Source organism: Falco punctatus (genome assembly GCF_963210335.1).
Source record: "Falco punctatus genome assembly, chromosome: 4".
Taxonomy (NCBI): Eukaryota; Metazoa; Chordata; class Aves; order Falconiformes; family Falconidae; genus Falco; species Falco punctatus.
This window is the reverse complement of record NC_137583.1, coordinates 51,021,182-51,047,687: the sequence shown is the minus strand read 5'-3', so window position 1 is coordinate 51,047,687 and position 26,506 is coordinate 51,021,182. Positions and strand designations below refer to the sequence as shown.

General features: G+C 68.6%; 2 protein-coding genes across 3 annotated transcripts in view; one reads left to right on the top strand and one right to left on the bottom strand.

Annotated features, from left to right (window-relative positions):
* Window positions 1-458: 458 nt before the first annotated feature.
* Window positions 459-9,081, top strand: AOC1 (amine oxidase copper containing 1). Its single transcript, XM_080382765.1, has 5 exons — window positions 459-656; window positions 5,717-7,276; window positions 7,553-7,841; window positions 8,412-8,544; window positions 8,673-9,081. Exons 1-5 carry the CDS (start codon window positions 461-463, stop codon window positions 8,949-8,951), a joined length of 2,457 nt encoding a protein of 818 aa, XP_080238891.1. The 5' UTR covers window positions 459-460; the 3' UTR covers window positions 8,952-9,081.
* Window positions 9,022-26,506, bottom strand: part of KCNH2 (potassium voltage-gated channel subfamily H member 2) — a 30,376-nt gene continuing 12,891 nt past the window's right edge. The window contains exons 6-15 of one of the 2 annotated variants that reach the window (XM_080382752.1): window positions 16,103-16,528; window positions 14,928-15,315; window positions 13,675-13,874; window positions 13,339-13,591; window positions 13,059-13,252; window positions 12,697-12,796; window positions 12,330-12,608; window positions 11,834-12,020; window positions 11,518-11,689; window positions 9,022-10,843 (exon numbers count right to left, since the gene is read on the bottom strand). In XM_080382752.1, coding sequence (XP_080238878.1) covers window positions 10,649-10,843; window positions 11,518-11,689; window positions 11,834-12,020; window positions 12,330-12,608; window positions 12,697-12,796; window positions 13,059-13,252; window positions 13,339-13,591; window positions 13,675-13,874; window positions 14,928-15,315; window positions 16,103-16,528 — 2,394 coding nt within the window. In that variant the 3' untranslated portion in view covers window positions 9,022-10,648. The remainder of the gene's footprint in view (window positions 10,844-11,517; window positions 11,690-11,833; window positions 12,021-12,329; window positions 12,609-12,696; window positions 12,797-13,058; window positions 13,253-13,338; window positions 13,592-13,674; window positions 13,875-14,927; window positions 15,316-16,102; window positions 16,529-26,506) is intronic. The other variant, XM_080382751.1, reaches the window with a different exon arrangement.

The following is a 26,506-nucleotide window of genomic DNA, read 5'->3' as shown; positions in this document are numbered from 1 at the left end:
CTATTGGGTTTATTCAGCTGCCTCTGCTGTTTCCCTGGTCCTTGCTTTCCTCTCGCCCTTCCTTTGGCACAAGTGAGTTCATCAACACAAGGAGCTCTGCCCTGGTTTCTGCCTGGCAGGAGGAAGCACCGGCCTCCGGTCTCCCATGGCCATTTATCACCTGCGCCGCGCTCTGCATGCGGCTGATAACTTAATCTGTTATGAAACACAAACACCCGCCCAGAAGTTTTGTTTCAAAGGCTCCTTTGATTCCAGGCATCCTTGTGTGGTTTCCTTTTATAGAAACAGAGGAATTTTGCTTTTAAAACTGTAACAGTTTTCCATACCCTCAGTGAGACTGAGTTTATAACCCAGCAGCTGGTGCGTATGGCTCTGCAGGAGCTGCGACGGTAAACACTCTGTACTGTGTGAGGACACCAGGGCCACACAAGGGATCACTGTCTGCATCTCAGATTTTAGAATGCTGCTAAAGCGCTCTACAACCACAGCTTCGCCTCGGCATTACCAAGAAAATGGCAAATACGATGCTTTTGCCAGCCAAGCAGCTGTTGCTGCCAAGAAGCACTTCAAACTCTCACCGGGGAACTGCCACACACGCACCACACCAGCCTGCTGCTCCCCATCCACAACTGGTGAAACCCTTCTGCTTCTACAAGGTCCTTGTGCCCTCTGTGTCACCCGGTAGCACCAAGCCTGCCAGCCACATGCCTTTTTGTCTTCTGGGGCTTACTCCCCCGAAGACACAAGCTTTGCTGGAATTGCACTCGGTGTTGCTGAGGGACCCCCCGGCCCTCCTCAGGCACGGCTGGGGAGTCCGGGAGCCCTCCGCGCTGCTGCCCGGCCGGGGTGCCGCAGGGCCCGCGGGAGGCCGCGGACCGGCGCCAGGGACCGGGAGGGCGGGGGGGCAGGGGGGCGGTGGGGGCGTCATGGCGCTGTCCAGCGCCGAGGGCTTCCCAGCTCCACCAGCAGAAGCGCGGCCTGGCCTGCGCCAGGCTCGCTGGCTGCCGTCGCCCCTCACCGGCACGGAGAGGTGCCCGCACCCCTCCGCGGGGGCCCTGCCCGCGCCCCTCGGCCCTGCCGCGGGTCCCGGGACCCGCAGCGCGCAGGCCGCCCCGCCCCGGCCCTGCTGGGCCTGCCCGCACGGAGCGGCCCCGCCGCCCGCCGCCGGGGCTGGGGGCACGCCGCGCTGCAGCCGCAGGGAGCGGCCCGCGGCGGGGTAAAGCTGCACCCAGCACCGCCACCCGCCCGGGCCGCGTTGCCATAGCGACGGAGCCGCTCTAGCCGACCATAGAGCGGCGGCGGCCTCGCGACCCCTGCCGGGCCGCCCGCCCCACAGCCGCCCCCACGGAGGCCTGAGGGGGCGGGACCGCAGGGAGTGGGAGGCGGAGCTAAGGGAGGCGTTGCCATGTGAACGGTGCGGGACGGAGCGGGAGGGGCGGGGTGGGGGTGAGGAGAGGCGTTGCCATGGGGATGGGGGGGTCGGGAACGCGTTGCCATGGGGACGGATAAGGCTGTAGGGGCGTGGGTCACGGATGCGTTGCCATGAGGACGGATGTACCCACAGGGATGGGGGTTTGGGGATGCGTTGCCATTGGAACGGGTGTAGGAGGGACAAGCCGGGGCATTGCCATGGGGCTGCGGGCCCTCCCGGCCTCAGGGAGCTCCCCGGACCCCCCATCCAGTGAGGGGGAGCTGGACAGGGTGGGATGGCCCCAGGGCAGGGTCCAGCACCCAGAGGGATAGTCAAGTCTCCAGGAGGGGTGCCAGCTTGCCACCTCTGGCCCTACTGCACGTGGCCCCTAGTGGGGTGGCAGCACCCAGAGGTGGGGAAATGGGGGATCCAGCCCCCCGGAGCATCCTGGCATGGTGGGCATTGCCATGGGGAGCACGGCGGGGAACTGATGGGTGGGCAGTGGCAGTCTGTGTCCCTGTCACCCTGGCCAGCTGTAAAGCCTGCGGGAGGTCACCAAAGTGCCCAAGGCAGGGGCCAGCATCAGTGTCACCCCAGGGCGCAGACACCCACTGTACCAAAAAAACCCAGGCTGGCCAGGGATGTCCCACACCCCAGTGCTAGCAGCTGCGGAGCGGGAAATGTCTCCATCATCACAATATTTAATTGGGGGGGGGGGGGGGGGGGGCTTGGAAACACCACGGCTGCTGCAGGCCCAGGGAATGGCAGGCTGGGGGGCTCCTTGGGGCAGAGCTCAGGCCCCCAGTCCCAGGCTTGCTCCCCCTGCACAGCCCCGCTGGGCTTCGGGCTGGGGGTGGCCCTGGGACGCTGGGGGGATGCCCCAGGGGTGGGTCCCAAGGTGTCCCCCAGCATCCCATCCCAGCTCCAGGGCTGTGCCCTGCTCCCGCAGTGTCCCCCACCTGTACAGGGCCCATTGGGTGCCATGGAGAGCACTGCCCGTGGGGAGGGGGCTGCTTGGGGTGGGGAGCGCCTGGGGGGGCAGGAGGCACCAGGGCTCTGGGAGCCGGGGGTCACCTCCCCACCCCCACCCCCTGCTTTACCACACATCCAGTTTTTCCTTTTTCCCTGGATTTCTGGTTCCAAATGTGTTCCCCTCACCCGTCTCGCTGCGGGGGGGGGAGGGGCAAACGAGACAAACCCTTCATGGCACCCCTTGTCCCCAGGGACAGCTGAGCCCCCCTTGCCTGCCCCTGCCTGGGAGAACAGCGGCACGTGTGGGTGCGGGGCCGCGCGGGCCATGTCGCCGCCGGTGCTGTGCGTCGTGGGCGACCAGGGCTAGAGTCCCCCCCGGGTGCGGGGTCCTCTCCCCTCCTCCTGCCGGCCCCGGGGGGAACGGGCTGTGCCCCCACGCGCTGCAGCACGGCTGTGCCGCCCCGTCCCCCGCCATCGCTCCCCTCCACCCCGGTGTGTCCCGGGGGTCGCTGCCCACGTGCGGACCCCCCTGCCGACCCCCGCCGGAGCAGCACCAGGCTGCTCTGACATCGACCTCCCGCGGGCAGCCCCCCGCAGCCTTTCCCCCGGGAGCTGCCCCGGCCCTGCGACGGAGCCGTGGGAGCTCTGAGCCCCCGCGCGTCCCCGCGGCACTCCGCCCTCCCTCGGCCCCCCGCACAGCTCCGCTCTACCGGGGCCACCCGCAGCGACCCGGAGCCTGTCCAGCCCCGGTGCTGCCCCCGCCGAGACCCCGTCCCTCCTCACCCACCCCAGCAGACCCACCGACCCCTTCAGCGCCCGCCCCCCCGCGGAGCCCCGCACCCATGTCACCCGCTCCTGCAGAGCTCCCCCGCTCCTGCCGCCCACGTCCAGACCCACTGCCGCCCGTGGCAGCTCCGGGGGCGGGGAGCAGCGGGATGCGGGGGGTGCCGGCGGGGTGGGGGTCCCCTCCCCGGGGTCAGCGGCACGAAGCGGGCACGGCTGGGGCCGGGCAGCCCCGGGGGGGCACGGCCGGGCAGCGGGACCCGCCTGACCCCGGCAATCATTAACCCGGCCGTGGGGCGGGGGGGGCGCCGCCTCCTCCTCCACTCCCCCTCCCCCCGGAGAGCCCGCCCCCCCCCCAGGTTGCTAGAGCTGGGGGCTCTCCAGGGCACCAAGGGAACCCGCATGGATCGTCCCACTTCCCACGCGGGACAGAGACGCGATGACCCACGGGGGGCACTCGGGGTGTATGTGGAAGAGGGGTCTGGGGCTTCTGCGCTTGCTGAGGCCGCCGGGGGAGGGGGCTTTGCGTGGCCGTGGTCTCGCGTGGGTTCCTCCCGGCCGTTATCTCGGCTCGTCCCTGGAGTTTGATCGCGGCGGGGTCATAAAGCGCCGAGCCCTGGCGGGGGTGAACGACCGGGCGGGCGGGGGTGGGGGCCGGTACCCACCGGGTGTTCATTAACCCGCGGCCCCGGGCCGCGGCCCCACGCGTGGAGCGGGCCCCCCTCCCCCGCACGCCCATCCCCGCGGGGGGGCGCGGGGAGCACCGCCAAGGACCCCCCACGCCGCACACAGCACGGGGGCTGCAGCCACGGGGCGCGGGTTGCGCCCCCCTGGTACCCAGCTCCAGGGTGCGAGGCGGGGGTGCTCCGGGGTCCCTCCCCCCTCCCCACGCGTGGGGCCCCTCCCGCGTGGGCGTGTCGGGCAGGAGCGCGGCGGCGAGCGGCGGCGGGAGCGCGCAGGTGCGGGGCGGCGGCGAGGGGGCCGCATCCCCGGGGGGGGCCGTGGGAAACCCGGGGAGGGGGGTTGGCGCATCCCCCAGGGGTGAGAAACCCTGAATGGGGGTGCCGCATCCCGCGGGAGGAGGTGTGGGAAACCCGTAGCGGGAGGCCGCATCCCCCCGGGGGGGCGGGCGTGGAAAACCCGGCGGGGGCGCATCCCCCGGGGGTTAGAAACCCTGGGCGGCCCCGCATCCCCCGGGGGCGGGTGTGTGGGGAACCCATAGCGGGGGGGCCGCATGCGCCGTGGGGGGGCGATGGGGGAAACCCATACCGGGGGGCCGCATATCTCCGGGGGGGAGTGGGAAACCCGGGGGGTGGTGCGGCCCCGGGGTGTGGCGGAGCAGGGGGGGGCCGGGCCCCGGCGGCAGCGGCCTTGACCCCGGGCAGGCTCGCGCAGGGCGGGGGGGGGGTGTCAGCACCCCCAGGGCGGCGGGGCCGGGGCAGAGAGCGGGCAGCCACCGCGCAGGCAGGTCCCCGGAGAGGGAGCAGGTGAGCGGGGGGCTGAGGAGGGGGCCTGGGGGGTGTTGAGGGCCGGCGGCAGCTGCCTGCAAGGGGTGTGTGTGTGCTCCTCGGGCTCCAGGGGTCCTGCCTAGTCCGCCCCGGTGGGGTGCTTGGCCCCGGGGTGGGGTCCAGCAGCCGCCCTGGGGGGGTACAGAGCCCCCTCGCACCCTGCCCAGAGCCGTGGTGTGTGGGTGCTTTGGGGTCCAAGGCAGCCCCAGGGCAGCACGGCAGGGTCTGGGGGCAGCTGGCTGGGCTCCAGGGGGAGCAGCCCCCCAGCAGGACCTGGCATGGTTTGGGGCTACCAGCATCAGGGCTTTGGCTGTGCCCCTGTGCCACTGTCCCACTGGAGTGAGGTCTGAGCCCCCATCTGTCCGCACATGCCATGGGCCCCCTCCCTGCCCCAAAAGCTCCCCGGCCCTGCAAGCCAGTGTACCCCCCTGGCCAAAGCTGCCACGTTTGATGGGTCCCATGTGCTGGCAGGCCTGGGCCAGAGAGGCTGTGCAGCCCCCGTCGGGGGTGCCAGCTGTTGCGGGGTACTGCCGAGTGCCTGTGCTGGCTGGCTGGGGCCATGGTGCCCCCAGCAGAGCCCATTCCCGCTGCTGTGGCCAGCCCAGCCCCCCCTGCTCCCCTCCTGTTACCCACCACTGCGGGCTTTGCTGGGCACCCCCTGGGCCAGGCTCCAGCAGAGCCCCCCATGGGCTCCAGCTGGTATCAGGGATCCCTCAACGGGGGCGACTGTGCCCGTGGCTGGACCACCAGCACCTGTCCAGCTCCCTCTGGGCTCCTGGGGTTGGGTGCTGCCATGGGGCAGGTGCTCAGCACCCGTAGGGTCATGCTCCTCAGGTACAGGAGAGCCGGCACGGCACAGCACGGCATGGTGCCCTGCCTGCTGCGCTGGCACAGTGCTGCAGAGCAGGACGGGATGGGACACATGTGCTGGTGTCACCCAGGGGTGCCTGTGCCATATTTTGCTGTGGTGCCAGTGCAGCCAGCAGCAGCTGGCTGCAGGCAGGGACATGGCCCCACGGCCGACCACCACCTCTGCCCCCAGGTCCCCCAAGGATGTGGCTGCTCCGGCTCGCCTGGGCACTGGCTGTGCTGGGCATTGCGGCTGGCTCTGGCCCTGGCCCCACTGTGCCGCCTCCAGACAAGGCATCCATCTTCGCTGACCTGTCTCCAGCAGAGCTGAGGGCCGTGCGGACCTTCCTGATGAGCCGCCCAGAGCTGGGGTTGTCCCCGAGCCGGGGGGCGCCCCTGGCCAAGAACACCCTCTTCTTGGTGGAGCTGCTGCCCCCCAAGAAGCGGCTGGCCCTGCGCTACCTGGACCAGGGCGGCCCCCGGCCCCGGCGCCAGGCTCGGGCAGTCATCTTCTTTGGGGGGCAGGCAGAGCCCAACGTCACCGAATTCGCTGTGGGGCCCCTGCCGCAACCCAGCTCCTACCAGCCGCTGCGCTTCAAGGGGGGCTGTGCCGTGCCCTTTGCCGCCCGGCCCATGACCCAACTGGAGTATGAGCTGCTGCACCGCACACTGGCAGAGGCGATGGAGCCACTCTACCGGCTGCTGCGCGACTCCACCGGCTTCTGGTACCACAACTGCTCCCAGCGCTGCCTGACCTTCTCGGACATCGCGCCGCGGGGGCTGGCACCCGGTGAGCGGCGCAGCTGGCTGGTGCTGCAGCGCTTTGTGGAGGGCTTCTTCCTGCACCCAGTGGGGCTGGAGGTGCTGGTGGACCACGGGGACCCCGACCCGCGGCGCTGGGCAGTGCAGCGGCTCTGGTACAATGGGCAGTACTTCTCCAGCGCGCAGGAGCTGGCCGAGCGCTATGAGCGGGGGACACTGGCGGTGGCCTACCTGGCTGAGCCCCCGCTCCGGCAGCTTTTCTCCAGCTATGAGCCCCGTGGGCACTTCGCCACTGGCACCCCCACTGAGGTGCACGGGGCCAAGGTGTGCGAGCCCCAGGGCCGGCGGTACCGGCTGCAGGGCAACCAGCTGGAGTACGGGGGCTGGAGCCTGGCCTTCCGCCTGCGCTCCTCCGCCGGCCTCCAGCTCTTCGACCTGCGCTTCAATGGGGAGCGCCTGGCCTACGAGGTGAGCGTGCAGGAGGCCATTGCCTTCTACGGTGGCCACACGCCGGCCGCCATGCAGACCAAGTACATGGATGCTGGCTGGGGCATGGGCTCTGTCACCTATGAGCTGGCCCGCGGCATCGACTGCCCCGAGACAGCCACCTACCTGGATGCCCACCACCTCTACGACACCGACGGGCCAGTGCGCTTCTCCCATGCCATCTGCATCTTCGAGCTGCCCACCGGTGTCCCGCTCCGCCGCCACTTTGACAGCGACTTCCAGGGGGGGTTCCACTTCTATGCCGGCCTGGAGGGGCACGCGCTGGTCCTGCGCACCACCTCCACTGTCTACAACTATGACTACATCTGGGACTTCCTCCTCTACCCAAACGGCGTGATGGAGGCCAAAGTCCATGCCACTGGCTTCATCCATGCCACCTTCTACACACCACAGGGACGGCGCTACGGCAGCCGTGTCCACAGTCACGTCTTGGGCAACCTCCACACCCACCTGGTGCACTACAAGGTGGACCTGGACATCGCAGGTGCAGCCCCCTGCTGCCCCCCAGCTGGACCCATGGCTTTGGGGAGGGTGCCGGGAGGCGGGACCATACCCCGTGTGGAGTGCCAGGGGCTTGGGAGCCTGGGCCCCAGGGGAGCACTGCTGTCTGGGCACCTCCGGACCCTCTGAAGATGATCCCCCCCTTCTTGGGGTGGCATCTCTGCGGGGTCCCAGCCCCACGCTGGGGCCACCGGGCGGGCTGCCGTCTGTGCCAGTGCAGCCCAGGCCCTGCTGCTGCTCACGGCCTCTCTGCTTGCAGGCACCAGCAACAGCTTCGAGACGATGGACGTGCGCTTTGAGAACATCTCCAACCCCTGGAGCCCGGGTGCCCGCGTGGTGCAGCCTTGGCTGCACCGGCAGCCCCGTCGCAGCGAGCGCCAGGCTGCCTTCCCCTTTGGCAAGGCGCTGCCACGCTATCTGCTCTTCTACAACCCGCACCAGCGCAACCGCTGGGGCCACCCACGCAGCTACCGCATCCAGCACAGCTCCCATGCCGGGCGGGTGCTGCCACGTGGCTGGCAGGAGGAGAAGGGCGTCTCCTGGGGCAGGTGGGCTGGGGGGTCCCTGCAGCACAAGGACGGGGCTCCCGCCAGCCTCCACGGGCTGTGGCACGGCCCCCAACGTCACTCAGCTGCCACGAACATGGTGCAGGGACTGTCTCCTGGCAGCACCTCATGCCCTCGGCTCCCTGTCCCCACCCCAGCAGCCGTGCTGCCAGCTGAGCTGGTCATAGCCATGGCTGCCACCATCCCTGGCTGCTGGGTGACCACCAGAGACACCTCACTTCTTGCCATGCACCCCGGAGCAGGTGGTAGCACCCACCCACACAGCATTGGGGTCCCAGCTGTGAGCACCCTGGCCAAGGGGGACCCTGGCCCCCTGTCCTGCCATAGTGGGGATGTGGCCAGTGGCCTCACCAGTGCAGGCTGCTGTGCCAAGTACCCCCAGAGCTGGGGACCCCTCGCCTCCCACCAGCTCCATGTCTCCCCTGTGCAGCTGGGCAGTGGGTGGCACAGCTGGGGGAGCCTGGGCAGGGGTGGGAGGTGGCACCCATGCACATGGGTGGGTCTGCCCCCTGCCCCCAGCAGTGGGCCTGATCCTGCTCCTGGCCCTTGCAGGTATCACCTGGCTGTGACGCGGCACCATGAGAATGAGCCCAGCAGCAGCAGCATCTATGCCCAGAACAACCCCTGGGAGCCCCTGGTCAGCTTCGAGGGCTTCATCCACAACAACGAGACCATCGAGGACCAGGTGACAGCCAGGGGACACAGGGCAGTGGGGACAGGTCTGGGCGGGTGGGTGGCAATATCCACCACCACTCACTGTGGGGGTCTGCCGTGCCATGTGCCCTGCCAATGGCCACGGTCCCCTCTGCACAGGACTTGGTGGCCTGGGTGACCGTTGGCTTCCTGCATGTCCCTCACGCTGAGGACATCCCCAACACAGCCACCCCTGGCAACGCCGTCGGCTTCTTCCTGCGCCCCTTCAATTTCTTCGACGAGGACCCCTCGGTGGCCTCGCACAGCCCTGTCATCGTCCGGCCACTGGACTCCCCCACCTTCTCCCGGCTGGAGATCCAGCGCTGGACACCCGCCAGCCCCGGCCCCTGCGTCGCCCCGGAGCCTTTCACCTACAATGGCACCTACCGGCAGGAGTGACCTGCCCTGGGGCTGGCGGGGGTCCTGCGCACCCCATGCCACACAGGACAAGGGCGGCCACGGGGACACTGAGGTGTGGGCCATGCCCTGCTGCATCCCGAACTCAGTAAAAGTGATGCCACCTTCTCCAGCACCGTCTCTGCCTGGGCCACGTGGCAGCACTGGCACCACTGTAGGCACTGGAGCCTGCATGGGCAAGGGGCACACACCCCCTCCCCAATTATGCAGTGCAATATTTAATTACACCACTGTTCAAGGCTGCTCCCCCCCTCCCTTTGCACCTGAGTCCACGGCCCACCTGGGGCAGGTGCTGTCATCACACCCCCCACCCCATGGTGGGGGGGGACTCTTCCCTCCCGCAGGTACCTGGCCCCCTCCTGGTACCCGCCGTGGGGGCACAGCTCTGCCACGGCCCCATCCCGCAGCGCAGCCGCACACAGAGCTGGGGTGTCTGTCCGGTTTATTGGGGGGGGGGGAGGGGGGGGCAGGCAGGGGGCACCTACCGTGGAAGGCGACATGCAGGGCTGTGTGAAACAGGGGGGTCGGGCACACACGGCACCCGGTTACGGGACAACGGCACAAACACGGCACACACTACCAGGAGCCAGCAAGCAAGCGGGTGAGTGGGCAGGAGCCCCCCAGCCCTGCCTGCACCCCCCTCCCTGCCAGGGTGTCCCTTTCCCTGTGTGTAGGGTGGCACCGCAGGCTGGGGCGATGCTGAGGGGGCTGCACCCTGCTGCCCCGTGCCACCAGCTGTGGGGGGGTGTTCCAGGGATCTGGGGGAGGGGCACCGGTGGCTGGCAAGGGGGGCACCCCCCAGCCACACAGCGCTGTCCTGTGGGCATACAGACTTCCCCGGCCAGCAGGGCCACCTGCAGCTGGGACAAGGACAGGGACACAGCTTGGGGGGGTTCCACACGCCCACCATGCACTTCACCTCTGCCCCATGCTGTGGCTTAGCGAGCACGGGTGTGCACACGCACATGCATGCACACACGTGCACACGCATGCCATGGCAAGCGGGGAAACATGGTTGGGGTGGACATATGGACACACGCACACATACACACAGGCACAGCCTGGCCCAGGAGCATGGTCCGGCATCCTGACTTAGCAGGAGTCCCCCCGAGACGCACGCGGCATCCTGGGGCGCTGGACATGGGTATGTGCACGCACACGCACACATGTGCACACACATGCACGCAGGCACACACAGGGCGAGTGCAGGCAAGCAGACCCGCAGCACATGGAAACACACAATGCACACACACGCGTGTGCAGCCCCTGCCATGCACCCCTGCCACGCTGCCCCCCGTGTCCCCAGGAGGGCTCTGGCCGTGGGGCAGCACGGCCCCGGCCGGCCGGGGGTCTCACTGCGGAGGGGGCTGCGGCACTACGGGGAGGAGGAGGAGGAAGGAGGGGAGGCGATGAGCAGCACACGTCCGACAGTCCCGCCGGCCGAGCCCTGGGAGCGCCGGCATGGCGGCGGGGCGGGGGGCCTGGTCCCCCGGGTTAGGCCAGCTAACTAACGTGGGGGAGCCGAGGGGCTCCCGCTGCCCCCCGCCCCGTGGGCTGCCAGCGGCGGGAGGGATTGTCCGTGGGGGACGGAGGCCTGGAGCCCACCGGCCTGGCCAGCGTCCTGGGACAGGGGTCCCGCGTCCCGTCGCGCCGGGGGGTCCCGTCCCCGTCCCTGCCCATTAACTGCCGGGGTCGGAGCAGTGTCTGTGCAGGGGCTGTGCCCCGGGCGCGGGGGGCAGCTGTCCGGGCAGCGAGCGGCGACGGGGGGCGGCGCCTGCCGGCTCCACCAGCAGCACCACGTCCGGCGGCGGGGGCGGCTCGTCGTGGGGGTCCGGGGTGCGCGGCAGCTCCAGCGGCACCGGGTAGCTGGGAACCTGCGGGAGCAAGGGCAGCCGGCATCAGCGCCACGCAGGGGCAGCTGGGCATGGGAGAGGGGGCTCGGTGTGCCCCCCACCCAGCGCCAGGCTGTGCCGGTGGGCAGGGGGGCAGGGGGACAGGGAGATGGGGCACAGGCGGGGGGCTTCCCCAAGCCTGAGGGCGCAGGGTCGACCCCAACGCACAGTGGAGCTGGAAGACGGGGTGATGGGGCACAGGAGAGGGTCTGCCCCAAGCCAGGGGGCTCGGGGTGATCCCAGCCTGCAGTGGGGTGGAGGGACAGGGAGATGGGGCACAGGAGGGGGATGGCCCCAGGCCTGGGGGTGCAGGGTTGACCCCAACCCGCAGTGGAGCAGGAAGATGGGGTGATGGGGCACAGGAGGGGGGCTTCCCCAAGCTGGGGGGCATAGGGGTAACCCCAACCTGCAGTGGGGCTGGGAGACAGGGAGATGGGGCACAGGCTGGGGGCTGCCCCAAGCCTGGGGGACTCAGGGGTGACCCCAACCCACAGTGGGGCTGGAGGACAGGGAGATGGGGCACAGGCAGGGGGCTGCCCCAAGCCTGGGGAGCTCAGGCATGACCTCAACCTGCAGTAGAGCTGGAAGATGGGGTGATGGGGCACAGGAGAGGGACTGCCCCAAACTTGGGGGTCTGGGGAGCAGGCTGCACTCACCTGAGAAAGCGGCTGGATGGGGGTGATGGGGAGGACGGGCTGCAGTGGACACGGGGGGCCGGAGGGCTGGTGGGGGGATGAGACCGTGCTGTAGGCGGGCGGCACCAGTGCAGCCTGACGCTGCAGCAGCTGCACGATGGAGCTGATGTCTGTGGCCATGCGGGTCTCCAGCCTGCAGACAAACATGCATCGGGGTATATGGAGAGCACTGCATGCCGTGGGGCAGCACAACCTCATGGCAGCCCCCTAATCACCCCATTGGGAGCGACTAGGGGGCTCCCATGTGGTCGTGCTGCCATTAAAGCCCCACAAGTACCTGTTGAGCTGCTTCTGGAGCAGGTCGAGGCGCATCTCCACCTCAGAACGCTGGCGGCGGTTCATGGACGGCAGCGGGATGCTGAGGGCGGCATGAGCTGGGATGGTGCAGCGTGGCAGCTCCTGGTACTGCCGCCCCCGGCTTTCCCCCCAGAAGCTGAAGATGTTGGAGACCCCCGAGAAAGCTCCTGTAAGGGCAGCAGCAGGGGGTGGGGGGAGAATCAGTGGCCTTAGGGTCTCTTGGCAGATGCATGGGAGCAGGGATGCATCCCAGCAGGCAGACGCTCCCCTAGGCATGCCATGGGGATGCAAAAGCAAAGGGGGTGCAGGGGGGTAGGGGCTGCATGGAATGGGGATCCAGAGGGTGGGTGGAACTGTGGGTATGGGGGTTCGGGAGCTGCCAGCAGGGGCTGGTAGAGCCCTAAGCAAGGAGGGGAAGAACAGCAGGGGGACCCCAGGGACCCCCCCACCCTGAGCCCCCTGGTCCCCATCCCCACCTGAGAGGGGATTGCACATATCGCTGCCCTTGCACTCTTCGGCCTCGGTGGGTGCAGGCGCCTCACTGCCTGGGCGGGCGCTGCAGAAGGGCGAGAGCGCGGTGGCCCCCGGCCCGGGCCCGGGCAGCTCGTCCTCGTCACTGGAGGGGGAGCTGGAGGGCGAGCTGGAGTGGCAGGGCTCCCACTCGGCCGGCCCGTGTGGGGCACCAGGCGCCTGGCAGCTCCTGCCCAGCCGCAGTGTCTTCTGCCCACTGCGCAGCTCCCCGGTGCTGGCCGCATCTGCGGGGGACAGATGTCGGGTCACCATGGCCCCCCGGGGCCCGCCCCCCCCCCCGGCCCCCTGGCTGCACCACCCCCCCGGCCTCACCTTTCTCCGTGCGCCGGCGGAAGGACAGCTTGCGCTTTCGCAGGCGGTTGAAGCCGCTGTCCAGTTCATCGCTGCCCGGGGAGCCAGGGATCATGTTGGTCTACGGGGAACAGGGGGTGAGACTGGGGGGAAAGCCAGGTGTAACCCCCCCAGGCTGGCAGGGACTGGGGGCAGAAGGAAGCTGGTGGGGTGACGCTGGGGGGCTTTTGGTGCCGTGCCCCCCTATCAGCCAAGCACTGCCGGTGGGCATCCCAGTGTGAGTGTCCCCCATCCCTGAGCACGCCCCACACCAGGAACCCCCAGTTTGCTCAGGACACCCCCCCGGCCCAGCAGGATGGGTGCCCCACACTACAGCCTCTCACATCGCGCAGGTTGAAGGTGATCTCCAGACTGGACCAGAAGTGGTCGGAGAACTCGGGGTACATGTCCAGCACCTCCAGCAGGTCCTCGCGGTGGATCTTGTGCAAGTCACAGTAGGTCAGCGCCCGCACGTCCGCATTGGACTTCCCTGGCCGTGCGTACAGGTTCAGCGGCTCCCCAAAAATGTCGTTCTTCCCTGGGAGAGGAGGCACCGGTGAGGAGGGGCGGTCAGCCCATGGGGCACGGCTGTGCCCGGGGCTGGAGGGGACTCCCGGGGCTCACCCAGGATGGCCACCACCACGTCCCCACGCAGGATCTCGATGGAGCCGCGGGAGATGAAGTAGAGGGCAGTGAGGACGTCCCCGGCATGCACCAGTGTGTCCCCGGGGGGGGCATGTGTGGTCTTGAACTTCATGGCCAGGGCGCGCAGGCAGCCCTTGGTGGCCCCCTTGAAGGGCTTGCAGTTCTGCAGCAGACTGCGGTTCAGGTGCAGGCAGATGTCTGCCTGCAGGCACTCAGGGAAGCCCTTCAGCACCTGCGAGACATGGTGGGGGTCACAGGCTGCCGGGATGGGGGCACACAGAAGGGCAGGGGGGAGCCGTGCTGCCAGGCACTCACCGCATTCATGTCGATGCCGTTGGTGTAGGACCAGGCGTGCTGGAAGTACTCCTCCAGGCGCTGGCGCAGCGGGTTGGGGATCTGGTGGAAGCGGATGAACTCGCGGACGCGCAGCATTTGTGTGTGGTAGCGTGCCGTGCCGGAGTACAACCGCTGGATGATGGCCGACACGTTCCCGAAGATGCTGGCGTACATCAGGGCTGCGGTGGGGTGAGCAGTGTGAGGGGCAGCCCCCAGCACCACTCCCCCAGACCCCCGCCTGCCAATGGGGGCTGAGGGTGCAGGGAACCCATCATCGTGGGGGCACCCATCATCATTGGGGCACCCACCATCATGTGGGGCACCCATCATTGTGGGGGCGCACCTCTGCAGACATGCCCCCCCTGCCCTGGGCAGCCCTGCGCACGCACATGAGCACACCCCCCTGCCTAGCCCTGGCAGGCACGAGGGGTCCCACTGGGCTCCCCCTGGTGTTGTGACCCTTGCACCCACCCTCACTGTTGTGCCCGTACCCACAGCGGTGCCCAGGCCTGCAGGCACCCCGTGAGCCCACTGAGCCGTGCACACACGCACATGCGCACGTGCATGCAGAGCTGTCTCATAGACGTGCTCTGGCCATCGCACACTCACAGACACACGCTCGCGTGCAGAGGCACAGCAGTGTGTGCTCACACGTGCACATGCTCTATGACATGTACAGATGTTCACATGTGCACAGGCACACTCACACACATGCACACTCACACACACCCCACACACACGCACACACCCACACATACGCACCCTCACACATACGCACCCTCACACATACGCACACACACATGCATGCTCACATGCACATATGCATGCCCACACGTACACGTGCATGGTCCCACATGCACATGTATACCCACACACATGGACTCACACATGGATGCATACTCACACACACATGCATGCCCCCACACACACGTGCATGCATGCTCACATGTGCTTGCACATGCATGACCCCACTCACATGTACACCCACACATATGCACAGGCACATGTACACTCACACACACCCCAACACACACAGTCACGCACAGTCACATGCTTGCACGCACACACACCCCCACGCTCACATGGATGCCCACACACACGGACACCCACACACCCCCAGACTCACACATGTGCACACATGTGTGTCTGCAGTTTCCCGCCCCCCCCTCCAGGCATGTGCCCCCCACAGCCCCCGCAGCGAGCCCGCCAGGGTGCACGCCGGGGGCACTCACAGCCAATGAGCATGACACAGATGGAGAAGATCTTCTCGGAGTTGGTGTTGGGGGAGACGTTGCCAAAGCCGACGCTGGTCAGGCTGCTGAAGGTGAAGTAGAGCGCAGTGACGTACTTGTCCTTGATGGTGGGGCCATAGAGGGGGTTGCTGGCGTTGAGGGGCTTGCCGATCTGGTCACCCAGGGAGTGCAGCCAGCCGATGCGCTGCCCCTCCACGTTGCCAATGGCGTACCAGATGCAGGCCAGCCAGTGGGCGATGAGGGCGAAGGTGCACATCAGGAGGAAGAGCACGGCTGCCCCGTACTCTGAGTAGCGGTCCAGCTTGCGGGCCACCCGCACCAGGCGCAGCAGCCGTGCCGTCTTCAGCAGCCCAATCAGTGTGGTGGTCTGCAGGGGAGGGGGGCCACAGCAGGGGTCACCGAGAGCTACTGCCACAGAGACTCCCACCCAGCCCTCCAGGAGAGGGGGGGGGGGCCTGCGCCAACCCGGGGACCCCCCAGCCTCTCTGCAGGCAAGGCAGCCCTGGCCCCTCTCCCCACTTCAGGCTCCGGTGACCCCAGTGCCCCACCCACCCCACCCCCGGGGGAAAGACCCCCCCGGTGCTAGGGGGCCCCACAGAGGTGCGTGGCAGGGCGGCAGTTAAGCCCACTCCCCCACTGCACGTGGCACTGCTCCATCAGTGCTGGGGGTGGGGGTCCCCCAGGGCCAGACCCAGATTCGCTTGCACCTGCGCTCAGTGCCACATGCTGCCTGCGCCTTCCCTGGCACCTACTGCCCCAGCACCCCCCATGACACCGCAAGTGCCAGCCTTGGTCTGGGGGCATGTGCAGGACCCCCAGGAACCACCCCATAGGAGGACCTGGCACCCAGGGAACAGCACCCACTGCCCTGGCTCCCACTGTGGCACCACAGGCACCTAGCCTTGGCCTGGGGGTGTGTGGAGGACCCCCAGGCATCACCCTATGGGAGGACTCGGCACCTGGGGAACAGCACCCACTGCCGTAATACCCACCATGGCACAGTGGGGCCCCAGCCCCAGCCTGGGGGCACACACGGGACCCCCCACGCATCACCCTAGGGGAGGACCCAGCACTGAAACAGCACCCAGCCCAGAAAGGGCATGGCGCAGCCAGTGCCATAATGGCACTGTGGCACTCCGTGGGGCAGCTGATACCTCCTCAGAGCCAGAGCCAAAGATGAGCAGGTCAAAGGGGATGGCAGCGACCATGTCAATGAGGAACCAGCCTTTGAAGTAGTGGATGGCGATCTTGGCAGGGTGGCTGACCACCTCCTCGTTGGAGTTGACGTAGGTGGTGCGGAAGTTAATGAGGATGTCGATGATGAACATGATGTCCACAATGAGATCGACGACGTTGAGGGGGCTGCAGGAGTAGCCGCAGTTGTGGCGCTGGACCTCCTCCTGGTCATTGAGCAGGAAGGCGGCGGAGTAGGGGGTGAAGATGGCCGTGTAGATGACCAACAGCAGGATGAGCCAGTCCCACACTGCCTTGAAGGGGCTGTAGTGCAGGATGGTCCATTTGTGGATGCGTGGTGCCTGCAGCTTGTACTCCGGGAGGACATCGGCACCCAGCGACAGCACCTGGGCAGGCAGGTGGGCAGGGGCTCAGCTCCTGCAGCTCCCCACTGCCCCATGGGGCTGAGCCCCCCAGCCCCCCCGAGTTGCCTTTGCCAGCCACAGACAGAGTATCCCTGGGCCAGGGCTGCTCTGGTGGGTACCAGCGGCCCAAGGGTGCTCTGGGGTGACAACATGGCTCTCTGCAACCGCCTGGAAGGAGGCTGTTGCGACATGGCGTCGGGCTCTTCTCCCAGGTTACAAGTGACAGGACAAGAGGAAATGGCCTCAAGTTGTGCCAGAGGAGGTTTAGATTGGATATGGGGAAAAATGTCTTGCCTGAAAGGGTGGTCAAGCACTGGAACAGGCTGCCCAGGGAAGCGGTGGAGTCACCATCCCTGGAGGGATTTGACAAGTGTACATGTGGCACTTAGGGACATGGTTTAGCGGTGGGTTTGGCAGTGTTAATGGTTGGACTTGGTGATCTTAAAGCTCTTTTCCAACCTCAACGATTCTGTGATTCTATGGGGTGCAGCATGACCCCAGAGCTGGTGGTGAGGGATGCGGAGGAGACAGTTGGTAGGCATGGCTGGAAAAAAGCCACTCCACACCGCAGACCAACCCACGAGCCCCCCTGCCCCACCGGTGCTGCCCAGGTGCAGTTCCCCCTGCAAACACTCGCACCTCCCTGCATGGACACGATGCTACCCCTCGGCAAGGCACATCCCTGTGCCCCCCTGCCCACGCCACCTCCAAAGCGGCAGCAGCCGCCCCAGAGCTCTGCTCCAGCAGGACCCTGGCACAGCTGCTGCCAGACTGGGGCCGGCAGCCCCAGAGGCACACAGTGACGCAGCTGTGGGCTGCCACGGGTGCCCCAGCCTGTCCCCGTGCCAGGCCAGCTGGCAGAAGCATCACAGAGCCCCGACCACGCCACGGGGCTGGGCTATGGGGCTGGGGCTGCTGCCAGCCAGGTCCCAGCTCAGGGAGTGGGACTCCTGCAGCTGGCACAGCGGATGCAGCAAGGTGCAGCAGGCACAGTGGGTGCAGAGGGCACAGTGGGGTGCAGCATGTACAGTGGTTGCAGCTGGCACAGTAGGGTGCAGCAGGTGCAGAGGGTGCAGCTGGTACAGTGGGGTGCAGCAGGCACAGCTGGGTGCAGCAGGCACAGTGGGCACAGTGGGGTGCAGTGGGTGCGGACAGTTCCCGCATCCTCAGCAGGACGCTGCCTGCTGAAAGCCACCCCCCACCCTGTCCTTCCCCAGGCAGGGATGGGCAGGCAGCACCCATAGAAATGAGGGCTGGCATGCAAAACACCCCAGCACGGTACTGACATATGGGGGGGCACCCCCCCCCCAGGTGTTGCCTCGCCTGCCCCATGGCATCCCACTGCCCTCAGCACTGCACCCCATCCTCCTGGGTCCCACAGGGCCGCTGCCCACCCCATCCCTGCTGCACACACACGTGCATGCACAGGCAGAGCCCAAGTACAGGGGTCTGAGGGGCACCACTGTGCCCCGGCAGCTGTGCCCATCCGTCCCAGCCGCCTGGCATGGGGATTAGATGTACCGGCTGTGGGGCGAGGGGCACCAGCTATAAATAGGGACCGGGTGAGTGGGTGCCGGGGGGCAGATGGGCCCTGCGGTGGGGAGAGGGTGCCGGGGCCCCACAAGGCAGAGCCAGGCTGGGCATGGTACCAGCCGCACGGGACCCGCTCAGAGCAGCTGCCGGGCTCAGGCAGGCGGGGTCTGGTGGCCACCGGCTGCACCCAGTGGCTCCGCACGGAGCGCCGGGTACCCAAGGGCAGGGGTGGGAGCCGGGGTGATGCCAACCCAGATCACCAGGTGGCAGGACACCCGGCACAGCCCTGCCCGGCTGAGGGGGCACAGCCTGGGAGCATGATCCCGGGGGCCCCCTGGGAGTCCCTGAGGGGGTCGCTCCCTGTGCTGTCCCGCTCTCAGCCACCACGTGTCCCCGCACCGCCACCGAGGCGCAGGTGAGAAGCGACGGGGGCGACCCGCAGCCCTTGCCCACCACCCCACCACGGCCAAGGGCCACAGCCCCCGCCCCCCGTGCCGTGCAGTTCTGCCTGTGCCCGCAGCGGCCGGGCACTTGCCCGCCGGCCGCATCACAACAGCTGCGCCACGGCCGCACAAGCACGCGGCAGGGCCCCATCCAGCCCCCAGCCCGGGGGGTCCACCGTTCCGGGGGGGCTGGGGAGGGCTCCCCGTGCCGGGTCGCCCCGGGGGGCTGTGGTCCGAGCGGGGGTCAGAGCGAGAGGCAGCTTTACATAACCACCCCAAACCCAGAGCCGGTGGCAGTCACGGGGGGACAGAGCCCGAGCCCACCCGCGGCCACCGCCAGGATGCAGGTCCCCCGGGGTAGGCACAGCACCCGGACCCTCCTGCCACCCGTGTGGCAGCACCCACCACCCCTCGCCGGGGCTGGGCGGCGGCGGTACCGGTACCTTCTCCTCCTGGCTCTGCCCCGCGGAGCGGGCCGTGTCGCTGTCAAGGCACAGGCAGGTGCTGCAGAGGGAGATGCCGGGCATGGGTCCTGCTCCGGCCCGGGGAGGGGCGGCGGGGGGGCCCGGCAACTCCTGGAGCAGCTGCAGGAGCGACGCCAGCATCCTCACGGCTGCCCGCGGCCCCGGCCCCGGCCCATGGCGCACCGGCGGCGCTCACTCCCTGCCGCCCGCCCGCCACCCGCGCCCCGGGCACCGGGCACTCGGCCCTCCGCCGGCGGCGCCCGTGCCCATCCCGCCGCCCCTCCGGCCCCCGGCACCGGGCGCGCCTCGCGGGTCGGCTCGGCGGGAGCAGCGGGAGGCGGCACGCGCCACCGGCAGCCGAGAGGAAAATTATTGGGGCGGAAATTTTTCCCAGCCTGCTCCGCTCCCGCAGGACGGCGGTGCTGCCCCCAGCCCTTAACCCCCCGCACCCGGGCGCGGCGCGGCACGGCTCGGCGCGGCACGGCACGGCACGGAACCGCACGGCACGGCGCGGCGACTTGGCCGGGCGCGGGGCCATGGGGCCGCCGTGGCGCAGACCCTGGTGCGGCCGCGGGTGGCCACAGGCAGCCAGCCCAGGCGGCAGTTGTCCTGTCACGGCACGGGGTGGGACGCATCTTGACCCCATCAGCATCCTTCGGCCAACCGGGCACCGCACTAGTGCCAGCACCCGCGCCTGGCACGGGGGGACGCAGCCTGGCCCTGCAGCGGTGAACAGGGCATCACGGCGTGCAAGCACACCGCGGACACAGCGCGGGCACCTGCGCGGTGCTCACGGGCTGGGGAACACGGCTCCCACCCCGCCGGTTCAGCCAAAACATCCCCTCCTACCACCACCGCCACCCCCTCGGGCCACGGGGCAGCAAGCGATGTCGCCGGAGGGTACACGTGCAGCCAGTGTCACCCCCCGTCCCCAGGTGCCACAGTGGCCTCACGGGGTGCGTGGTGCCCGGGGCTGAGCTCGGGGAAGTGGCACGGCGCCGCAGGAGCTGCCGTACTGATGCGGCAGCAGCGCCGGGGATGCGCCGCAGTTCCCGTCGGCCCTGGCTCACCCGCCGCCACCCACGCGCAGGGGTTTCCCGCTGGCACCCGTGTCCCCACGCACCGCGTGATGGTGACGGACGAGGCCACGCGTGCGGCGCGCGCGGTGGGTGGTCCCGGCGGCGCTGCTGGGGAGGGGGCTGCGTGCTGAAACTGCACAGGGGCCATTCGCATGCCCCTTCCCACATGGGATCACGCTGATGTGGGGTCATATGGGGTCATGCTCCCACGGGGGCACATGAGGTCATGGGTACGGGGAGGGGGGACAGGGGGTGAGGATACTGTGAGACACATGGGGCTGGGGTCCCACGGGGATACATAGGGTCAAGGACAACGCAGGAGCGCAGGTACCGTGGGGCACAGCCCCCCCCGCCCCAGGCTCCAGCACACCCAATGGCGGGTGGGAGCCCTGGGGGTGTCCCAGCCGTGGCCCCCAGCCCCAGGAGCCAACGGTGGCCCGGTCCCGGCTGCCCCTTTAAGCTGCGGCTCTGCCAGCCCGGCTCCATTTTTAGCCAGGGCAGGGGGGCCGGGGGCGGGCGGCTCCAACAGCCAGCCGGCTCCTGCCTCTAAAATTAACGCAGCTGCCGCGCCAAATTGGGACAAATCCCTGCCTGCAGCAGGCAGGACGGGCAGTGCGGGCAGCTGCCCACGGCCCCAGCAATGCCACACTCTGCCTCCTCCAGCCCCACCAGCCCCACCAGCACCGTGTCCCCACTCAGCCTGGTGTGACCCCTCTGCCCAAGACTCCCCCACGCTGCTCCCCCCTGCCCAGCACAGGGGCCGTTTGCATGCCCCTTCCCACACGGGATCACGCTGTGTGGGGCAGGGTGGACCTCCCGGGGGCTGGATGGCGGTAGAGGGCCCCAAAGCCTGCACAAGCCCCAGACCCCCAGGGACGTGGCAGGTACCACGGTACCACAGACCCCTGCCCAAACCCCAGCACACATCGATCATCCGGATCCCATGGGCATGGAGTGGGGGCAGTCCAGATCCCCAGGGGTGGCACAGACCCTGCACACCTCTCCCACCTGGACACCTCCCCCCCCAGAAAAATCCCATTTGAGGAAACTCCTGGCTGTGCTGGCAGCTGAGAATGGATGGCTGAAGGACACAAGGGAACAGGCACTGTCAGCCCCACGGATACACCCCCCACCCCACCCCACTCCACTCCCCCAAACACACCATCAACCCCCAGCCTCTGGCCACCCCCCTGACGTGGCCCCAGCCCCAAGGCTGCACTGCTAGTGGGAAGCAGCCCTGGCTCCCCCACCTCCTGGTGCTAGCCCATGCCTCAGCCCCAGGCAGAGCTGGGGACTCCCAGCATGGCAGGGGCACAGCCACCAGCCCCCCCAGCCATGGGGACAGCACATCCCCATGGCTGGCACCGTCACAGACCCACACCCACAACAAGAGCACCTGACCCATCCCATGGGCACAGACCCTCAGCCCAGACCCCGCACTGGGGCTGGCACATGGCGACCTCGTGACCCCTCAACCCACACCGGCCCAGCAGGTCACGATACCACACCAATGATGCCAACAGGCAGTGGGACCACTGGTGGTGACACAACACCTATCAGTCACCGTGACACAGATACTGGTGGTGCCGACACTCGGTGACACATACACCGCCCCAGCACAGGCACGCAGCACCTCACACTCACGGTGACACGTACACCGACACCTGCTGTGACACTGGCACACAACACCCAGCCCGCACACCCGGAGACACCCAGCACGGCACCTGCTGCGACCCAGACACCCACGCCCACGGGGCACAGCCCCCTTGCTGCCACAAATACCCCAACCCGTGGCCAGGGGCCACCCCCCGGGCACCCCCAGACACTGCCACCTGGCACACTGGTGCACTTGCACCCTGCCATGACCCAGCACCCTGATAACCCCCACCCCAGCAGACACTGTGCACCATGGCAAAACTGCCCGGCACCAAGACCAGGCAGGTGTCAACGTGCTGGTACCCCCCCGGACCCCAAGACCCACACTGACAGACACCCCCAACCAGACACCCAGCATCCACGTGCTGATAACGACATCCAGCACCTGCAGGTACCCAAGACCCACATCGGCAGCCAACAACTGCACCTGCAGGTACCCAACAGCCACAGGCACCCAACACTGGCACCGGCACTCAGCTGACACCTGCACAGCGACCCCCCACCAGCACCAACACAGGCACCCAACACTAGCACCAGCACCCACCTGACACCTGCCCAGGGACCCCCCACCAGCAGGTTTCCAGCACTGTCCAGAACACCCAACACCAGAACACCGGCACCCAACACGCACCGACCGCAGCATCCGCGGTACCAAACAATGCCATGCTGCCCAGCATTGACAGCTCCCACGCCAGCACTGATGGGGGACTCAGCACCCTTGGGGACACCCAAAGCAGGACAGGCACTGACACCCAGGGCCCACATTGCCCCACAGCTGCAGTGGCCACCACAAGTGCAGGTGCCTGACACCAGCTGTGACACCCCTGCCACCCTCACAGGTGCCAGTGTCCGCATCACCTAACTCGCTCTCCACGGCAGTGGGCACCGGCCATTGGCAAGGCACCAGCACAGCCCTGGCAGTGCGGACGACAGGTGCTGCAGCAGTGGGGACGCCCCAACACCCGACTGTCCCCACCTCAGCAGCAGTGGCCGGTACTTACAGCGTTGAGCTGCGGCAGCGGTGCGGTTCCCTTGGCACCCCCCGACATGGGTGCCAGGGATGGGTGGCCACCCTAGGCCAGGAGGCAATGCAGACACCCTGCTACGGACAGCACGGCAGCAGCACCGACACCCTGCAGTACCGGCGGCACAGCGGGGTGATGAGCCCTGTGACGGGGTGACGTCCCCACGGGGCGGTGCGTCCGCCCCAACACCCGAGCCCCACCTGCTGACACAGACACCCAGGGGCCCCGGCGCTGACCCACACAGCCCACAGCCACCGTGCCACAAACCACCATCGATGGGACAGCCATGGGGACCACCTGGGGACATGGTAGCCACTGCAAACTCCCGATGCTGCCCCAGCTGGCAACACCTCTTGCCACTGCCACGGCCACGCTAGAGCCGCCGTGGCAGAGCCGGTCGCAGCACCGAGCCTGGCAGCGTGCCCGTGGGTGGGCAGTGCCCCTGCCACCCTGGCTTACGGAACCCACAGCAGTTGGCAGGAGCCCGGCTGTCGCGACAGCTCTCGCGGCTCCCCGGCCCCCCAGGATGCTCAGCCCCCCGCTGCCCCCCAGCCCCCCGGAGCGCGGCCGACGCCTGCTCCGACGCCTGGTGCCCCCTCCCATCCCGGTTGCGCCCCAACCCAGCGTGGGAACGGCCCCGGGACACCCACACCTACTCGCGACGGGACAAGCCCCTGGAGCCCGGGACACCCCCCCCCGTACCCCCCCGTACCTCCTGGGCCACCAGACTGGAGATGCGGACTGCGCGGCGGACGCGGTCGCTCCTCCGTTCCCCGTCGGGGCGGTCGCCGCTGTCGCGCCGCGCCGGGGCCATAATCGCGATTAGCGGGGAGAGCCCTGCGGTCCCCCCCGCCGCCCCCCGGCCCGGCCGAGCCCAGCCCGGCCCGGCCCGGCGCTGCCCGAGCTAGCGGCAGATGGAGCGGGCGGGCGCCCCCCCGAGCCCCCCCGCCGCCGCCCGCCTCCGCCGGTCCCGCTCCCCGCCCGGCAGCCGCCGCCCCCCCGGCTCCAGCTTCCGCCACTCCCCGTGGGCCCGTCACGCCGCGGGGAGGGACTGAAAACACCCCCCGCGGGGAAACTGAGGCACGGGGGGCAGGGGGGGGCACTCCCTGGGGTGCCCCTGCCTGCTGCTGCCCGCAGAGCCTGGACCCCCAGGGATCCCCCAGCCCCATCTGCTACGGGGTGGGGATGGGGAGGCGCTGGCAGCCCCCCCGGCTGGTTCCCGGCACTGCCAGTGCCCGGTGTCCCTGGCTGCTGCCCAGCCCTGGCAGCGAGACACTGCTGCGCCTGCCCACCGCCTCTGCCCGCTCCCCTCGCCGAGGGGCAGCCCTGGGGGGCAGCATCTTCACCCAGCGGGGCCGGGGGAGCACCCGCCCCATCACCTGGGGGCTTCCCTGCGCCCCCCACCCTTACTCCCGCCCACCACCACCAGCCAGCGAGCCCCGGGCCTGTGGCAACTCCCGATGACACTCCTCCTAGCCGGTGTCCTGGCAGGGGCACCCACTAGCCCTGAGCAGGGCTGGGGGTCCCCCCAGATGTGCCGCCCCAGCCTCCACCACAGTCACAGCAGGCAGTGGCACATGCTCCATTGCCCTGCGACACCGGAGACCCGCTCTGTCCGGGCCGGTCAGTCAGCACGGTGCCGGCAGCACCCAGCACCAGCACTGTCCCACCACACTGTGGGCAGGGGTTCCTGCCGGAGCAGGCTGGGGGTCCCCAGGGCTGCCGCAAGCTGCCGAGATGCCACAGAGCCCGTCCCAGCGTGGCAGTGGGGCCTCCTGCCTCCCCATCCGCACCACCCAGTGCCAGCCACGCAGCCACGCCAGGCCCCGTCCGTGTCCCTGTCCCCACCGGGCTGGCACAGCACGCTGGCCGCGGCGAGCTGGCAGGCCCAGCAGTGCGGTGACCTTGACGGGCTGCGGGAGCAGGCGGTGTGGGAGCGGGCAGTGCGTGGGCTCCTTCACCTGCCGTTACTGTGGGTGATTCATGGTGCCGCTGCCTGGGAGCCCTGGCCCCTCCAGTGCTGCCAGCCCGGTGGCTCACTGCGCCTGAGCTGGGGCTGCCCCACAACCCGCTGGCAAGGTCCTGAACATGGTGGCCACCCCTACATGGCCCACCCGCTCCCCATGCCACGCCGGCATGTGGTGTCCCCCAGGCCACAGCAGGCACACACTGCACAGCAAGGACCCCCACCCCATCCCGGGGAGGCAGTGGGTGCTCCCGCCCAAGGGAGCCCAGCGCAGCCGAGGCACAGCCAAGCCCCCTGACCTGGCACCATGGGCCAGGGCTACTGTGCCCCCCCACCCGCTGGGCACTGCGTGGCAATGCCGGTCACGGGCAGGAGGGAACGACCGAGGTTTGGTGCAGGCTGCTGCCTGCCCACACAGCAGCAGCCACCACAGCATCCGAATTAATTACACAGCAATCAGGATGCTTTGCTTGTTAGCGCACTATAGAGGAACAGGGCAGGCCAGCCAGAACATCACGAGGAGTGGGGAGGGGGTTTGGGGGGCTTTGAGGGAGTTTGGGGAGGCCCCACCCCTGTGTCTGTGGGGCTGGGGTCCCCAACCCCCCAGAGGGGTCCTGCAGCTGCCCCAGCACCCCGCGAGGGGGGAGGGGCTGGGTGCCCACCCCAGCACTGCCTGGAAAGGAGCCCCAGCAGCAGGGCTGGGAGTTCCTCATGGGATCAGGGGGGTCCTGCATGGGGCCCCCCTCACCTGTGCGAGCAGACGCAGGGCAGGGGGCGGGGCTGTTCGGGGACCGGCAGCTGGGCAGACGTACCCAAGCAGCTCCATCCCCTGCCAGCTGCTGGGGCCCCTGGGGAGAGGGGATGTCAAGGGGCTGCCTGGGTGGCTTGGGGATGAGGCAGAAGGGACTGGGAGAGCTCCCCGTCCCTGCAACCTCATCCCCAACCCCCCCGGGCAGCCCTCCCTGTGGGGGTAGACAGAGGTCCCGGGAGCCCAGCAGCCCCCAGCAGCTTTCAGTTCATTAGCTGGAGCCAGCATCAGGGTGTAATTAAGCATCCACCGCCGCCTGCTCCCCACAGCCAGATGGCAGTTACACAACGTGCCAAGGATTAGCCACCACTTCCAGCCCCCTGGGCACCCCCAGCACGAGCTGTGGCAAGCTGGAGGCATGGAACAGCCTGCCATGATGCCGGGGCTTGTGTCCTCACCAGGACAGAGCCAGGGCCGAGGGATGCTCCAGTCCCAGGGGGTGCCTGCCCCGTTGCTCCCCACTAGGAGCCCCCTGAGGATCCCATGTGCCATGTGGAGTCTGTCCCAGCCACATGCCACCCAGCCATGGCATCCATCCCACCCATCCTCACGCCCTGACACAAGGGGCAAGGACCACCCCAGCCAATTGCTCCGGGGGCAAGGAGCAATGGGGACCCTCTGGACCCCAGAGGGGGAATGACAAAGGCCATGTGGCACAACCAGCACCAGCCTGCACCTCCAACCTGCCCCAGCATGCCCTGCTCAAGCCAGCCCCCCCAGCACGCCACTGGGCCAGGGCACCCTGGGGACCCGGCCCTGCCCTCGGCTCCCTCCTGCAGTGCCCAGCCCCATCCTGCAGCCCCCTGCACCTCCCAGTGAGCTCTAGCACCATCTGGCACACTCCAGCACCTCCCTGCACACTCCAGCATCATGCTGCATGCTCCAGCATCATCCCACAAGCTCCAGTATTGCCCTGTGTGTTCCAGCATCGGCCTGCACATTCCAGCATCACCCTGAGAGCTCCAGCATTATCCCACAAGCTCCAG